Below are 18,246 nucleotides of genomic sequence, written 5' to 3'. Positions count from 1 at the left end.
GATAAACAAGTATCAGTACTTGTTCAAAAGCATGAAATAACAGAGTATATATTGCAGTGTGCTCCCATGTACACTGTGTATCTAGAATGTACTGTGAAATGGACTCTCTTCTGCAGTGGTGCTGGTGTTTTCACATATTTTAGGGAAATCTGTCAAACATATGCTCAGATGTTGGCAGCAGTGGCAGAAGCAGAGCCTCGACAGCTTCTATTTGTTATTGGAATTGTTTGATCCCATCTTCGACTGCGGAGATGCAATAGACATTGAACCAAAAGCTGTTTAACTTTGGGATCACTCGGCAAGGTGTGACACGAGAGGAAAAAAAAAAAAAGAAAGAAAGAAAGAAAAAGAAAACCATAAAGCCGGGGGCCGCCGGCGCCTCCCCCAGGCCCGCGGTAGTGGCGCGGCCACAGCCACACGCGCGTCCCTCGCGCGGAGCCGCTGGCTCTTTAAATGCCGGCGGGCGGCCCGTGCCGCCGCTGGCTGGGAGACCCCGCGCCTCCAGTGAGAGGTGAAACCAAGATGGCGGCCGCGCAGTGAGTGAGGCGGAGCCGGGGCCGGAGGGAGCCGGGCCGCACCAGCCGCTGCCGCTCGCCCCCTCCCTCCGCAGGGCATAGCGTTTCTCTGCCGGCTGGGCCGCCGAGCGCCTGGAAGCGCAGCCACGTCGCAGGGCGCGCTGGGGAGTCGGGACTGAGCCGCCGCAGCACCGGGAGGAGGAGGAGGAGGAGGAAGAACAACATGGCGGCGGAGTTAGGCTGGGAGTGAAGCCGCCGCCTGCGACCGGAGCCCATGGGGAAGACGGGGCGCTGAGCTCGGCTGGCCATTCACCCCGTCCCGGGACGGGCAGTGTCCGCAGGCCCTGGGCAGCCCCGGCGGGAAGGAGGGCGGCTCCTTGGAGCCCCGCGCTGACGGACGGCGAGCGAGGGGCTTCGGGCCTGGGCAGCTGCTGCACAATAGAGCCGGGCTACAGGCCGGGGCGAGCGGCCCCTCTCCCGCCTGCCTCCCTTCCTCGGCTTCCCTCCGGCCTTACCAGCCTCCCCCCTGTTTTCCTCGGCAGGGCTCCGGTTTCCAGGAACGCCTGCTCTTGTCACGCTGGGCCGGCTGCTGTTCGCCGCGGCTTTCACTACCGTGGATCCCCTTCTCCTCTGGGATCCCTTCTTCACCGCCTCTCCTGCCCGCCCTTCGCCCTGCAAAGAGCTTCTTTCCTCTCTGCGGCTCTCCCTGCCTAGGCTTACTCGCCTTTTGTGCAGCGTCTGACTGTACCTGAAGGAGCAGCTCCCCTTTTCACATCTTCACCTCGTTTCCCCTTCTTCCCAAATCCTCTGTTATCCTCGATAATGAGGATTCTATTGGGGCACTGAAGAGGAGTACGAAGAGTTTGCTTGGCGTGCCCGTGTGGGGCTGCTCCCTTCTTTCCCGCTCCCCTCCCCTGAGGGGGGCCTGGCCCCCGACCAGCCTTTTGCTCCTCCAGCGATTGCAAGCCAGAGTGGTGGCTGCGGTGTGGCAGGCGGCAGGATGACGGACACCCGGCGGAGGGTGAAGGTGTACACGCTAAATGAGGACCGCCAGTGGGATGATCGAGGCACGGGGCATGTGTCCTCTTGCTACGTGGAGAGGCTCAAGGGCATGTCCCTGCTAGTCAGGGCAGAGAGTGATGGTAAGTGTGTACGGCTGAAGGTACAGTCTTTCCTCTGCCTACCCAGAAAGGGAACTGGGTGTAGCTTTGTGTCTGTTGCCTTAATGTTTTGCTGCGTAATTCAAGTGGTATTCCTAAAAGCAAGTAGTCACTAACCAGGGTTCATTCGTGCCAGGCCAAGTGAAAAATAGAAGATTGCCATCAAGTGCAAGCATAATAGGCACTTGGTTCATACTGAATACAGTGTTGCTTGCAAAATGCGTTCAGATCTGGTTGTAAATCTTGCATGAGTTTGGATATCTAGTGGTCTAGTTTCAGAACTGATCACTGGATGTTTCTGGAAGCGATCCCCTCATGAAAGTTGTTGTTCAAAACTTAGATCTTGGTTTTTAGTATTTGTTTTTAGGAAGTCGTTGGATGGCTAACACCCTGCTTTTTCCACCTGCTCTTTGGTAGCTTTTAGAATTATGTAAGGCATTATAACAGCTATCAACAGTTTTCAAATACAGTTACGGTAGTAAAGACAATACAATGGACAGAACAGCATTTTCAGAGATGCGTTTTGTTTTTTTTTTTTTAAATGGAGTGAGACTTCTCAGTCCTTCAGCAGTTCTAGGTCTTCCTGAAAATAAATTTTAAATGATGGATTATTCTTTCACGTTTCTGGCAATGTATGTCAGCAGTATAAGTTGAGTAGTAATATCTAGCCCTGTAGCTACATGTTTGGGCTAGTCTTGGCTGTTGGTTAAGTGACTTCGTGACTGCTGTGATCAGAGATTTTAAAATGCGTACTTTACAATATCATGCTTGTACCATTTTGCTTTTAAAGTCTGTCAGTGCATGACTTACTACTTCATTAGATGTATAGCTACTGTATTTAGTGACTTGTAGATCTAGTTGTAGCTTGTGGCTGTCAACAGACCTTGTAATTTTATTTATTAAGCTTTTTTATTGTAGGAAGTAGGATGAACAGCAACTTGAGAATCATTAATCCTTACTTTTTGAGAAAGTTCTGACAAACTGTACAATATGTAACCTCCACAGCAAAGCTCATAAACTGATATGGAGGAATCAGTCATCTAAATAGGATTTTGGTAATTGAGCTTCTGATAAGTCCCCAGAGAGATCTTGTAGTTTCTTGATTATACTTTAAAAGGTTAAACTGATACCTGATTTTTATTTATTTTACAATGAGGAGGATGCATTTAAACCTTGAGCAGCTTCATAGTGCAAGAGAAAACATTTAAAACGGAAATAGATTTAGTTTAATTTCAACATGAGAAGGGAATTAAAAAGCTATCACCAAATTTTTTGACTAATTTTTACAGTGTGTTTTGTTGTAGATACCGTCCTGGGTGCCTACATGGCTATGGGGGTCATGTTTAAAAACTGTTATATTTCCTATACATTAAAAGTTTTCTGATTTTTTTTTTTAATTTTTTTAGAAAAGAAATCAAAAGAACTGCAGTTCCTAACCTGCTTGTGAAGAAATAGATCATTCATACTAAAATCCATTTATTAACTTGCAGTGGGATATGGGTGCTTCAGACTGATTAGAACCTGAGTTGGACTTTTGTTGCCAGCTCACCTGTAAATGAACATCTATAAGAAGGAAGATAGAAATTGGTATAAAAACTAAAATTAAGTCATTGCTTTGTGTTGCATAGCTTAGATACTCTAATCAAAGCAGAACTGTCTGAAACTTTTTAATTGCACCTAATACACAGGTGTTTATTTAGTAGGATAGACACTTTAGACCTCTTTCAAATTGCATACTTTGTACTTCGAAGTATTGAGTAATATACAGAGTTAAAGTTCTTAATATAGTAGGTAGTATCATTCCTGGGTAAATGTGCACTCTATTAATAGCTAGTTTTTCTAACTTGCTTGTGTAAACACCTCATAAAATTTGATTTATATTTTGTTTACTCCCAGTGTCTATTGTTTGTGGGCTAATTTTGAAGGCAAATAGTCATTTTTACATGTGAGCAAATTATTTGGAAAAAGGTAATGCCATACCTGGGTTTTATATGCTGTGCAATTTGTGTTTCCTTGCATGCTTTCTTAACTAAATGAAATAGTTGACTGTGATTTTTAACTTTTTCCCAGTTATCAAGGACATACAAGTAGTAGGAATGGACCTGTACACCATTTGCCTCCATGTTTCCACTGCATTTTTGTATTGTCTTTGTCAGCTCCTCCTCTTTCCACAATGAAACTTCTTCCTTCCTGCATTTCTAAACCAGCTTTTCCTAGCCTTTGAGCTGAGATTCATCCTGTGCACACTGGCATGCTCTTACTGATTTACTCCAGGAAGCTGACAGAAAACCTCGGGATATGCCTGAAGGTGCAGGCTCCATTTCCTGAGTGGAGGAGGTCGTGGGGATGTGAGCAGTAGTTCCTGATGTGTGTGGGAAATTCCCACTCCTGTTAAAGGACCAGTTTGGCTATGCACAGATCAACAGCAGAATTACCAGTGGTTTCTTTGGCTGACCACGTGGGCTAGCACATAGTTCAGTCTTAGGATTTTGCAGCTGTGACTTGGTGTAGTAGGCTGCTTTACAAGTGGTTGAGATTTTATAGCTCAGGGTGTTCAGATAAGGGAAATACAATCAGTATGCCATGTCCAAGGTAAGCTGTCATTTGGAATTGGAGGAGTAAGAACTCAAGAAAAGGGATTATCTGTAGGAGTGGTTTTTTGACTTGTGCTGGTGTTTAACCAGAAGTTAAAAGAAAATAATTTAGAGCAGATAAGTGATTTGTGTTGCTAGCTAAATGTCTAAATGTTCCCAGGCACTAAACTGTTAAGAGTCATTGGCAGACAATTTGGAGTAATCAATTTTAGAACAGAAATACCATGAACTGCTTTCATATCAGGTATATTATGCTTTGAAGCATGAAGTTGTAACTTTTTTTACACTTTAATAGCTATTCACTTTTTATTTTAAACCCTGAAAGGTTTCTCTGTGTGATTCCTAGTTGCAGTGTATTCTACTTGAATTGCAGAGCAATAATGAAATCTTTTTTTACAAATTATCACCTTCCATGTGAGTTTCTGTGTGCAATCAGAAGCCTTTAATTTCTTACCCATTTCTGATGTGGTATTTTAGGTTGCTGTGGCCTGTCTTGTTCTTAAAAGGTCTTTGTGCTTCTTCGGGTTTACTGCATGGTTTCAGATCGCCTTCTTTTTGTTCTGAGCCCAGATGACTGAAGTGACCTCTAAAATTAATGTTTCTGTTCAAGTAATTTGTGTTAATTTGAAGGCTTAAACCTTTAATTAAAACTGACTGGTCTTGTATCTAAACTTTTTGACAAGCCAGTGTTAACCCCTCCATTGCAGGCCATATTTGCAAGCTGTGTTTTAGGAACTCTTACAATCTTCATTCAGAAGTTGTAGTTTGCTGCTTCTGAAGTCTGTATGTTAATAACTTCTGCCGCAGGGCAAGCACCTATCCTCGCTGTTTCTGTAGTGCAGGTATCAGTAAACCTGTACATCTAGCAGAAGGCTTAGACGAAATTTGGCTTAAGTTTGTTTTACCTTGTTCAAACTCAAAAGGACTGATTTTGTTGGCTTGTTTTTAGGAAAGCAACACAGTATTTATCTTAGATCAAAATGAAAAAAAGCGTGGGGGAGGATGAATTGGGGGGGGGGTTGTTTCTTTTCTCCTGGTTCTCCCCTTTCCTTAATATTTGGGTTTGACCCTCCAAAAGTATCTTTTACTCAGGAATAGTTTCTTGCAATTGTAGAACATTTTCTTGTGCCTTGGTTTGAGCCATTTCTTGAGTTTTTGAGGATTAGTTTCTGTGATTAGGTTGCAGCAGAGCTGATTGCCCACTTAAACTTCTGTGTGCATCTTGCAAGAAACAGCTCTTGAATTGAAACTTTCATTTAAATGTAAACGTGTTTATTCTGGTGAGGGCTAATGAGCAGCACTGTTTTTTTTCTTTTGAGGAAGACTCCATATAACAGTTTGGTGGGAGAGGAGCAGTGTTCCAGATTACCTGGTCTCTTCCATATGCATATTTGTAAACAAATCTGCAACTTTGCTGTTTAAGACTGTTCGATTGGGATATTTGATGTCTCTAAATATAATTGAAAATCTGTATGTAATCTCTTTTGAGCAAGTCTTTCCCTCTACACACATTTCTTCTGCAGCACAGAATGGTGTTTTCTACTAACAAAACCCCCAGCTGTGCTGTATTGCATTACAGTGGAAGGTAACAGAATTTTGCAAATCAGTTTTCTTTTTTATTGGTGGTTTCAGATGTTATTTTTTAGCACCAGTGTTTTGCAGTTACCTTTACAAATTCATTCAAGGCTGTAATTTTAAAAATAACTAGATCTTCATGATTTTGGAGCACTTACTAAAAACATAGCTTGTATTAAGGTGAGTTTTCAGGTCTTACCTAACTTTGAATAGATTCATTGGGTCAATGAAGATGAAATTTTGTTGGTGTATTTTTATGAAGTAGACTGGATAGTCTTAGCATTTTCTAGGATAGTACCAATGGAAAAATACCTACACAGAAGGTAATGCTTATGACAAAAGCATTTGAAACAAGTGATAATGACTTTGAATGGAAAAGATGTTTATTTGTGGTGTGTTATATCTCTGGAACCTTTTTCTAAAGACTATATCTGTGTTTCAGACATCTGTTACTACTGCCTAGTTTACATGTGCAATAGCTAAGACTTAACATTGCCTCCTACCAGGAAGGGGCTTGATCCTATAAAACTTTAGGGTATGAAATAACCTCACTGAACTAACTAGTAGAATAGTCACTGATTTTTGACTTGTTGAACCCTTTTTGGGACACTTATTGCACAAATAAAGCATCGTATTCTCCAGAAGGATGGATTTGGGGCAGTTACTAGTCATAGAGCACAATTTACCCTTCAGTATGTTTCTCTCTCCAGATCAATATTTTTCTAGTTCTTGTCCCAAATGGTGAGGAATAAGTTGAATCATGTAGTAGTGAGAAGCAATTCAAACCTTACAAAGTTTGGTTTGTCTTTCCTGCAAGCATCAGGTTTAGTAGAGAAGAAGTAATGCTCTTTTTTGATAAGTCTAGTAAAGAAGTGATTCTCTAGTGTCTGCTTCTAGCTTGAAAGATGAAGTGTCTGCATTCAATTGTTTCAATTTTTTAAAATAGTATTTTGTCAAATGGCATTCAAGTTATGTATGGTATTCTTCTAATGTTGGGATTTACATTTCTGTAGGTCTGTGTTCAGCCATTGAAATACGATGTTGAAATTATCAATTACTTTTGATTCTTAGAAGATTGCAATTCATACTTGCTGGTATTAAATATTTCTAGACATTAAAGACTTTCTAGAAGTTAGTCAGCTAATTTAATAGCACAAGTAATATTCTAAAACTTCATGTAGTAGAAGCTGGGATTTTGAAAGCATGACTGACTCTGTGTAGCTGATGATTGTAATGGAAAAGGAAATGCTGGTTTTAGATGTTCATTAGGCAAACCCAAAATTCAAAGCTCGAGACTATGGCCAAAATATGAGCAATATATTGGATTCATTGGTAAACCTCATCTTAAATGTTTTCATTCTCTGTCCTGCTCTATGGTTTGTGATTATTTTTTTCTTTAGTTATGTGGTTACACTTAAGCAAATGAGCTGCTTTGGTAAAAGAGCTTGTGCAAGTTAGAAAACTGGAAAAACTCAAAAAAAACCTGAATAGTGTTTTTGGGCTTGAGGCAAGAGAGCTTTTTCTTTGTCTTGTTTTCCCTTGAGGGGTATTTATTTCAGTTTTGTTGTTGAATTGTATCTGAGTTTGTAAACAACTTTTACTCCAAGAGCAGTTGAGACAGAGTGATAGCTTCTCAAGCCAGCTTCATTAGCGAAGGCTGCCTCTTGTAGAACAACAGACTTAAAAATTAGAAACCAGCAGCCTTTGCAGGTACATTAATTAAAAAAAAATACTTAATTGTAAGTATAAGTAAGATAGTAAGCTTACTTATAGTAAGCTAATGGATATAAAAACCATTGGTAAAGCTTCTGAATTCATTAAGTAGTAACCTTTCTTATCAGACAACAGAATGTTCTAATACTGATGTAATTCTTTAATGATACCAGTCTTACGGCAAGAGAAGTTTTGTGACCTTCTTCAGTCTCTGCCCTCACATCCCCCAGCCTAATACCTTCATCAGTGTCAGACAGGGGGACCGAGTGTGCTCTCAGCAGTTTTGCAGGTGACACCAAGCTGCAGTGGTGTGGTTGACATGCCCAAGGGATAGGATACCATCCCCATGGACCTGCACAAGCTTGAGAAGTGAGCCATTATGAACCTCATGAGGTGCAAGTGCTGCACCTGGGTCAGGGCAGCCCCTGGTATCAGTCCAGGCTAGGGGATGAACAGATGGAGAGCAGCCCATATTCTAGCAGTATGTTTGCCTTAGAACTATAGTGATGAAACTGAGAAGTTAACACTTCCTCTTAAAGAATGTTTGGACTTTTCTTAAAGAATAAATTTAAACAGGTAAGTGAATGGAGAATGCCACTTTAAAGGGGTGCTTGCAACCTTACGTTTTAGTTATATGATTGACAATGCAAGTTAATTTATCAGTATTTCTTCATGTAAGCTGAGTGAAGTTCTGCAGATATGTAAATTTAAGTCCCACTCTAGCATTAGTGCAGCTGAGTAGCAAGGTGGATGAGGGAAGTGATTGGTCCAAGAATAAAATCAGTTTTAAGGGTTGTTTTTGCATAGATCAACCCTTCAGGTCGTTTAAATGTGACAAAATAATACTAACATGCAAAAAGAAGGGAAAGAAGACCCAGACGTGAGAATGGAATTGCTGTTCTATGTCTTACATCAGTAAAACCTGCTGTAAAACCACTGTTCCTGAGTTTATTGTGTGAAGTTTTTTGGTCTTAGCAGTCACAGTGGTTACTGCTCTAAGCATTAGTTTCTAGATATGCTTCCCAGGAAAATAAATGTTTTAGCTAACCTTTAAGAACAAATACCACATGATTACAAATTTCACACAAAACAACCATAGATAATCTCTGGAGTGCAGTTGTGATGCTTTTGGTGTGCTGACCTGCAGACTTTATCATCTCTAAAAGATTTTCTGTGGAAAAGTCATTACTCAGAATAAGAAAGGTTTAAAATTCAGTCCTCAGAGCACTCTTAATTATTCTGTACTGGGTGAACAATATCTCTGAGGGACAAATGAAATATAAAGTTCAAGGATAGGGGTTAAGAGACTTATTGTTGCTTGAGGAAAGAGTGGTCAGAAAATTCATGTGGAGATTAAAATTTTAGTGCATATGTGAATAAGTGGAACTTTTTTTTTCTAGGCTCTCTTCTTTTGGAGTCCAAAATTAACCCGAACACTGCGTACCAGAAGCAACAGGTAAACATACTTTTCTTTTCCTCATGTTTAAAGGCAGATCCTTTAACAATATTCAAGCAACAGGGTAGCAAATAATTTTTTTGCCTCTATTGCAAATGATGTTTTATGTTCTTGTTCAAAAGTAGGCGACATAGTGTGCACCATTTTCGTGCATTACATGATCATGTGTTATTTCTCTGCATTTTTGGTGAAGTTATACAGCTAAATTGCACTCTGTTTTGTACCAGAAGTTTCTTTGAATGAGACAGGCAAAACATAGTTGTGAAAATCACAAAGTAGCTGAGGTTCCTGAGGGTTATAGTATCTGAAACTTAGTATCATCTGGCTTTTTTCTTCTTTATATTTCAGGTGCTATAACTTTAAATGTATTTTTATTCAAGGGAAGACTAGAAGGCTTTAAAGCTATTGACATATTAACCTTTGTTTGTCTTTTACTTGGAAGGTGGGTATGGGTTACTACTGCTCCAAAGCATTCTGTATGCATAAAAGCAGCTTCTCACCTTTAGTTTGGATCTTGCTTCAATTATTTAAGCCATATATTGTGAGCCCCTAAAGAATGCTCATGAGGTGGGTGAGAAGTGAACTGTGTGGGTTTTGTACTATATTTGCTGCCCTTAGAGGTTTAAAAATGCTGAACCAGATTGTATTTTGTTGCCTGTTTGGTCAGCTCAGACTTGTTAAAATCTTCTCAGGTATAGTTAATGTATTAAAACACTCTTCAGTCTTTTAACTTTAATAGTTTATTACAGGCATGGACATACTGTTGTTTTGTTCACAGGTAGTCCCAGTAGTTGTGTAACTGCAGCTGTTTGTAGGATTGTATTTTGAACTGAATGGGGAGAAGCCAGTATGGATTAGAAATACCCTTCCTTGAAAAATTTAACCCTTGTCTGTCTCTTGGTAGAATTCATAATGCACCATTAACCAGCCGTACTGAACAACTGACAAGGCCAGTGTGGATCTGGAGAATCAATTCCAGGGAGTGAGAAAGGACAAGACCAGCAAAAATGCTAAGCAGACTTAAGTTTTAGCTGTAATCCTGACTAGCTTGAGGTCATGATTCTATGATACAGTAACTTGAGCTTTAAAACTCCTGAAGTGACACTGAATATTTCACAGCTCTATGGCTTAAAATGCTGATCTGGTGTGAACTTGCTTTGCTGGGTTAAATTTGTTCAAAGAGCATTGAGGGGTGAGTTTTGTAGCAATAGGCTGTGTGCCAGATCAGACATGAAACCTACTTCAAGTAGGCGTAAAATTGCAAGATTGGTGCAGACCACCACACATGCCTGTCAGTGTAACAGCATTTCCTACTCTGGGTCAGACATGTATTGTAATCTAGTGCTGCATAAATCATACTGGTCATTGTGAAAATATGGCTAGAGAAATAAAAATATTAAACATGAATCTGTCCCGTTAGAATAGCACTGTACATTCTCTGTTCTGGAGAAGGAAAAGTGCTGTTTTTAAAGCTTTCAAATGCTGTGTAGACAGAAATTTTTATTTGCAGGTGGATTGTTAATATTATTTAAGCAAACCAGTTTCTAATACAGGTTGAATATGGGGCTCCACTCCAAGTCTTAGAAATACCAAATGTTTCTTGGCGTGTGTATTAAATCTGCTTTGTAGCCTGTTTTCTTTCATGTGAGGCCTACTTATCCTTTCCCTTAGTAGACGGCAAGTTCAGAGTTTAAACCTGATTCCATATGAGCTAAGCTTGGAGCTTAGCAGCTGAAAGAGTAGGTTTTTTTCCAGCTCTGCTCCTAGAACTCTGAACGGCTTAAGCTTACTAAACCACAAGAAAATCAACTTGGTACTTTAAATCCCTCTTCAAAAACTGGTAACTCTTTATGTTGGCAGAAATTTCAAGCCACCTTGCACAAGATGCATTTGTGGAACTGAGATGGAAGAGTGAGTGAGATCTTTCTTTTTGACTGCAGAAGGCCACTTAGGTCACCTCACTACTAGTGAAATTGCAGCCCGAGGTAGAAGACTTGCTTTTGAGCTTGCCTGCTGTTGTTAGTTGCACTTAAAAAATTTCAAGAAAAATCTCCCAGAAATCTAAGACTTAAAACTTCAAAGTAGCTGTGTAGTGTTATGATCTTACCGGGCTTTTATCTTAGAATTTTGTTGTGAGGGTGAACCTCCATGCTATTTTAAGGGGTACATAGCAGCACATCTGTTTCTGCTGTGGCACAGCATGTAGCTTGTGAGCACTTTGAATATCTAATGAAATAAATAGATGAGTTCTGGCCTTCGTCTAGGCTGACATGAGGCTTGTAAGAAGAAACAATTTTTTATTGGACCAACTGAAACTATTTGTGGTTGGAAGCAAGGAGAAATAATGTGTACTGAGTTCTTGGGGAAACTTGCTATGCCGGTTGCTTTGGATCCTTCAACAAAAGAAGCCTATAGATACATTTGTGATAAACAGTGAAGTCTTTCCACTGGTGAAAAAAACCTCTACCTATGCTCTCTATTACTGCCATTGTGAAACAGATGGTCTCGTTAATTGTTGATGCCACAAATTATGCAATCTCATGGTATACATATGTGTATTTTAATAACTGCATAGTTTAGATAATTATTTATCAAAATACTAGCATGAAGACCTGAGTACAAATTTGCCTTGCTGCCTTTTTTGCCTTGGTGTGTTAAAACATTCATGGAAACTAAAAACAAACAAAAGCAACTGACCCATCAAAAAAACCCCAACAAAAACTATACCTGTGAAGCTGAGCTTGTAGTATGATTTTGTCCCAGTTCATACATCAACCTGAGATACTTCTGTTTGCACAGTCTAGTTCCCAGACTTACCTGCCATCTGGAGCTTTGAAATAATTTATTAAGGCATGAAATTCATAAGACAGTCTCTTAACTACCTTTTCAGTAGTCAAATAAATTGGTCTGTCACAATGAAGAGTAGTTTTCTGCTGTGTTTAAAAAGAAAGATAGGTCTGTGTATCTGATTCTGCAACACAGAATTACAGTGGAAGTGTATTGATGCTCTGAACCATGTACTTCCTGGCAAACTCATCACTACTTATACTAAAACTAGAAGAAAGGAAGCCATATGAGGAAAAACAGCTAGAAAGAAAACAACTTGAGAAACTAATGTCCTGTGGCTCAAAAAAAGGGCTTAATATTTCTTATGTTAAGGTACTAGTTGTAGGCAGAAACTTCTTCTGAAAAAGCAAAATGTGCACAGTACAGCCACATGAGCACCTGATTTGTATTCTTGTTTACAGCTTTATGTTAAGTTTTGTTGGTGTTTTTATTTTAAAATGTTACAATAATGGTCCCATAACTTTGCCATGGAGTGAGTATACTGGATTTAATTACTGGGTAAGTAGCATACACCTTAAAAGCAGATTTTGTTTAGTAGGTGGAATTTAATTACACAAGGCATTGCTGGGTCACACATGGAATACTTAGTTTTTCTCTTCTGGTGTTGGTTGTTTTCTTAATATTCTAGTAAAGGTAGAAGATATTTTAGTTGTGGGTTGGAGGGGGTTAAGGCATTAAAATTTCAGAATGTTAATGACAAAGATGCTGTTCTTAAACAAGTGATCCTTATTCAGAAAATGGATAATTGCACTAGTATATTAGGACAACACATCTCTTCCTATGCAGCCTAAAGGATTAAAAAACCTTCTATACACATAGCATTTATCTAGGGAGAAACCTGATACAGGTGTGGACTGGCGTATAGCTTTTCAGTGTATTTTGGCAATGCTTTAAAAATAGAACAGTAAAGACTTGTATCCTCAGCTTTTTTAGATGCATCCATGTGAATCCTGTAAAGCAGTGATGAAGTATGTATTGCGTCCCTTTCTGTGCCTGATACAAGGAAGACTTGAGTTGCTTACAGCTTCCACCTACGGAGTCTTGCCTTTGCACTAGAGGTGTCTTGTGTCCTTTGCTTTTGCAGTCTCTTTTTCAGTTCCTCAGAAGAATAAAAACTTAAATTCATCCAGAGTACTATCTGCTAGCTATGTAACTTGAAGGTGGCCATCCTCTAATAATGGAGAGCAGACTTACTAATAAAAAAGCCAAGTTTTGAAAAGATCCAAAAAGGCACTGACAGAATGCTCAGAGAAGATGAACTTCATACCCTTGCTGTCATGACGAGCGAGTCAACAGTGAAACTATTTCAATAAAATTTCTGCATATTGTAGCAAAGATAGTAAGGAAAAGTGTGTGGCTTTGTGGGTTGAGGGAATAAACAAGGGGAAGGGTGAGCTGCTCTTGGGTTTGGGGTGGGCCGGTTCATCTATTTTAAATGAACATACATTTCTTTTCCTTCATGTCTCTTTTCCTGTGTATTCTGATTTTTCTGCTGTTGCTGAGTATGGCCCGTGAGTCAAGGTTCTGCTGCAGAACTAATAAACTGATTTTATTCCATGGGATTCATGGGAATGCAGCTATGAAATCACTAACTAAAAAGCTGTGTTTGATTTTTGAGCTTTCATAGAAGCTAGTAGAACACAATCTGAGTATGCCTTTGACATGTTAATCAGTCTTTTGAATAAATTGTTAGCACATAATCAGGTTCTAGGTGAAAAAGTACATGAAAAGTACATGCAGAATTGAAACTTTATATTACATTACTTGAGTGGGTTTTTTTAGCTTGAAGATTCTGCCACAACCTACCACAATACTGTATATTTAACTTAAGAAGTCTGGGTAGTTTGAGTAGTTTATTTCATAACGAGAAACCTGAAATTATGAAGCTGTACTTTTGATTGTAAATATTTAGATAGCAAGGTGCTGAAAGGTGGCTTGGCATGTCCAGGGAAGTGTCTGTAAACAATATAAGGGCTTAGATAAGGAACTAGCAATCAGGCAGTCCAAGAGGGGAAGAAACAGCCTGGCTGTGTTGAACCCTGTGTGGGCCAGGAAAGTGTCATAGGCCTGAACCATGTGAGGGCTAATAGGAAGAGATAATTTGCTTTTTTAAGGCTGAAAGCAAGAATTTATGAAAGACTTACCTAATTTAAGGGGTCACCACTTCTTGAGTGTAGCCTAAATCTCATAGGGATGATGCCAAGAGAATGTTTTGGAGCTACAGAGAAGACTTGTGTTCTCCCTGGACATGAACAGTAGTGAGAGTCCACTGTCAAACAGTAACAGTTTTGTTAATTTAATCACATTGGGAAGGAAATCGTAGCAGAATCAATTCTGAAGTACTGGTTGCTCTTAAATTCTTCATGATGAAATCCCAGAGCTTGCTTTGGAGATTGTGTGAGTGCTGTACAACACACCTGCTAATCAGCTTTCTAATAGTTAAATAAAACTGATTTAATGTCTAATAAAAGTTGATCTTTAGTGAGTGCTATGGTGAGAATTTTAGACTGATAGTATGTATCAAAAACTTTTTACTCTTGAGGAAAGTCAGAAACCTTTTGGCAATAGTTTCAAAAAATGAACAGTTGTAGGGTAGTTACTAAACCCTGTCCTTCTTAAGTGCAGTTGCCTGTTTCCTGAGTTAAACTATTGCAGGTTAGCTGCTGAGGCATGAGGTCTCAAATAAAACTGTAGTACACAGTAGTGCTTCTGGAGAACCTCTAACCACAGCTTCCTTCATGAGGGCTTGATGCAGCCAGCAGTGGGAGAAGCAGCACAGGAATCCCCCATTCTATTACAAATTTTTGCCTCAGACTATGCCCTTATAAGGACTAGAGTGTACAAAGCTATCCTCTACTTGTAGAAATGATTGATACATCTTTATGGGAATGTTAAGTACCTAGGTCTCCTAAAAAAAGGCCATACTCAGAACTTTTCATTAAATTTTAAAATTCCTCATTTTATCTGCGCAATCATAATGAGCACTATTATAACAGAAAACAAATTCATGTAAATGGTCCTAAGGAGACAGCAAATTTTGTATGGGCTAAGATAGTGATGACACATCCAACTGGCACTACTGTCAAAATATTTTTTTTGCAAAGCAGCAAATGATTTTTCAATCTTTGAATAAGATCATGAACTCTATGTAAATAGCTCCTAATTATCATTCTATTTTAAAAAGATCTTGCCACGAACTGTGATGCATCTTAAAAATATGAGGAGCTAGAATGCTGAGATTCTTGCAGAGAACTCAGTATAAGATCCTTCAATGATAAAACCATTGCCCAGGTTTGTGACAGTTCACACACTGTAGCTGTGATTTAATACTGCTGTTTTACATTTTAATTGTTTAACAAGGAGCTAGATAAGGACAAATTTTAGATGTTCTAATTATCCCATCCAGTTCCTTGTGTAGATGCTGATATTTTATATGAAGTGCAACAACAAAGGACGTGCCTTTGATCCAGCTGAAACAGAACTGCTATTATGAATCAAATAAAATTGAAGATTTAATCCTCATCAAGGTGTAATGTGCAAGACTTATCTCCCTACCTCTCTAACCAATAGCCACTATTACTAAGCATATTTATCCTTACTCCTGTTTTCTCTTTGGAGGAGGCATTCTTTAGAAATTTCAGTTGTTTTCTGGAGTTTCAAGAAGTCGTGTTTGACGTTTGGAAGCAACAGATACTCCTATTCCATAGTTGAGAGATCCAGAGTAGTTACTGGGACTCAGCTTACACTGAGGAAATGTTAGATCAAGCATATAAAAAGGTTTCTTTCAATAAAATAAACAGAAAGTAGAGTGTTATTGATGTGTTCTTCTATCTTTAATTCCATCTAGAATTTCCTTCAGTCATTTCTTCATACATGTATAAGTCTTGTACTGTTATTTTTGATGATTATAAGCTTTGTGGGATTAACAAAATGAAATTATAGTCACAACTGCCTGCATTTAACAGTGAATTTAAACTTAGACAAAACTGTATATTATGCAACAGAGTGAAGTACTTTTTGTTTCATGTTCTCTTTTTAAAAGCCCTTTGATGCAAGAAAGGTTGTACAAACAAATACAGTTTACTAAAGATCCAGAAAGTAGCAATTGATCGATTTCTGTTGAGGAACCATAATACAAAACCCTTCTGTGATAAGACAACAGATACTAATAATTTTAAATTTTAATGTTGGCAATTGGCAAACACTTTTCTAATATTGATAAGACAAACTGGATGATTATTGTTCTGCTGTTCACATTATTTCTTTTAGGAATTTTTTGTTTTGTTTTCCAAAGAAGAAATAACTAAAGAAACCCAGAATGCACAGAGGTGTGAACTTCTGTAGATGATCTTGTTAAAGGGAAAAATTGCTATGCTATGGCCAAATACACTTCTCTACATCTGTGACTGTAGTTTTCAACAGCGGGTTTAACTTTCTGTCTTCTGTTTCATTTTTCTCTGCCTGCCTTCCTTCCTCTGTCTTGATCCATGGCTGGATGTTATTCAGAGACTTAGAGCTTTTGTTTATTAAACTTAAACAGTTAATGTAAATAACACTGTCCTTGCTTGTGTTCTTCTAGTCATTTTCCCATTTGTTAGTTATGTTGTTTATCAAGAAGAAAATACATTTTGGTCTTCTGGAAATGACTCGTTTAGAAATCTAACTACTTTCACCTGAATGGAAATGTAATTAGATGGGAATGTTGCAAGTTCTGCTAGGGTCTACTTAAAATGTGGTGTTAGGGTTGTTTGGGGTTTTTAATTTAAAGAAGCACTACTCAGCATGAAGCTAAGGATAGAAAGGCCTTGAAAATTACTGCAGTAGAAATACAATTGCAGAGATAAGTGTATTAGAATTTGAACCTGATACTTTCATTTAATACTGCAGTAAGGTACATACTGTTTTTAAAAGATTGTAAACAAAAAAAAAATTTTTTGGGGGACCTTCACTTTTCAGATTTTTGTAAACTGATTTTTCTTGCTCTATTGGAGTCAGCAGTACCAGGTGCTATCAATCTGTTATTACCAGAGTATTTGCTCCATGACCTGTCTTTTAGAGAATAAACTATTAATTATGATTTTTTTTCTTCCTTTTGTATTTTGGAGGTGGTCTTCCTAAATCCCTTTCTTCTGTGTACCACCTCTTCCTCAACCCTTTGGAAAAGGAAAAGGTAAACTATTTGCCATTTACAAGGTAAAGCCATTAGTGCCTCTGAAGCAGTATAGCTGCTCTGGTAATGGCAAATTGATTATATTGTATTCCTTAACAATCCTGTTGGAGCTGGCTGATTGTGCTGTTTAGATTATAGTTTAGTTAAAGGTGTTTTCTAGTAAGTGCATATCAAAATCTAAATGTAAGGTTTCTCTTTATTGTCAGTGTTCATTGTAGTATTGCTATAAGCAAAATCTGTACTTAATGAAGTAAGAATTCTGTATATTATGTATGAGTAGAAAAATTCTCATGTCTCTTGTCCTAGTGAGTAAATGCATGGTTTAGCACTATAAATAATGTGATTTCATGGAGCTATATGTATTTACTGTGGCTATATTTCAGCTGTTACAGGAAGACAAAAGACTAATGATAAAACTTGATTCAATACATATAAACAATGCTGATTTTATTTTCTTCTTTTATTAATTTATTTTATGTAGTTATTCTAAGAGTTACTTAGCAGACTCTCTGTAAACTACTTGATCAAATACCTTATCAGTGTGTGAAATTGCTGTTTGCATCATCAGCTTCCACTTTCATGTATTGGTTTTGCATGCAGTATGAGGGCTCTGATAAACTTTTGAAGTATTCTAGTAAGCAGATGAGAGCTTCAGTGTCTGGGTAGTCAACATAGCTAAGCATGGTTTCAGCTAATTTCTAGAAATCTAGGGCAAAACTTCCTTCCAGAGTTGTAGTTTGGAATAAATAAAACTCGTGTGATTCAGTGTAGCGGGTAGGTGTAGTCCCAGGCAGTCAACTGTGCTGTTTCTCTTCTTCAGAGTTTGTAGCCATCTTGGGAGTACCTTTTAAACAGCTGTTCTGTGCATTAGCAGAGTGTTTTCTGGGGCCTACAAAAATGAAAAAATGTATTGTAACTTTGATTCTACAGAAAAAGTGCAGTTTTTTGTGGTCCAGTGGAAACATTAAAAAAAACCCCTAACATAAACCCCCACAAAACCTGTTGCTTTTGTTATAGTATTTTATTAAAGAATATGTTGAGGTGCAAGTGCATTTTTTTCTAGATCAACCTTTTTGAGATTTACAATGTTATGGTCACATAAAGTAAGAACATATGTTTCTGGAACTTCTTTTTTCTGATTTATGCAGAAATGTTTTTAATCCTAAGAATCTCAGAACATACAAAAATTTTATGAAGTGTGATTGTTGCATTTGTA

General features: G+C 38.6%; 1 protein-coding gene across 3 annotated transcripts in view; it reads left to right on the top strand.

Moving 5' to 3' along the window:
- The first annotated feature begins 465 nt into the window (after nt 1-465).
- The window catches only part of PPP4R3A (protein phosphatase 4 regulatory subunit 3A), a 41,709-nt gene continuing 23,928 nt past the window's right edge, over nt 466-18,246 (top strand). The window contains exons 1-3 of one of the 3 annotated variants that reach the window (XM_069018099.1): nt 466-1,657; nt 8,958-9,013; nt 12,794-12,898. In XM_069018099.1, coding sequence (XP_068874200.1) covers nt 1,516-1,657; nt 8,958-9,013; nt 12,794-12,898 — 303 coding nt within the window. In that variant the 5' untranslated portion in view covers nt 466-1,515. Of the gene's footprint in view, nt 1,658-8,957; nt 9,014-9,372; nt 9,456-12,793; nt 12,899-18,246 lie in introns of those variants that run through there. The other 2 variants (XM_069018097.1, XM_069018098.1) reach the window with 2 other exon arrangements.

The sequence above is a fragment of the Aphelocoma coerulescens genome, chromosome 5 (genome assembly GCF_041296385.1).
Source record: "Aphelocoma coerulescens isolate FSJ_1873_10779 chromosome 5, UR_Acoe_1.0, whole genome shotgun sequence".
Classification (NCBI taxonomy): Eukaryota; Metazoa; Chordata; class Aves; order Passeriformes; family Corvidae; genus Aphelocoma; species Aphelocoma coerulescens.
Note: the sequence above shows the minus strand (reverse complement) of the source record. Positions and strands in the feature narration are given on the sequence as shown.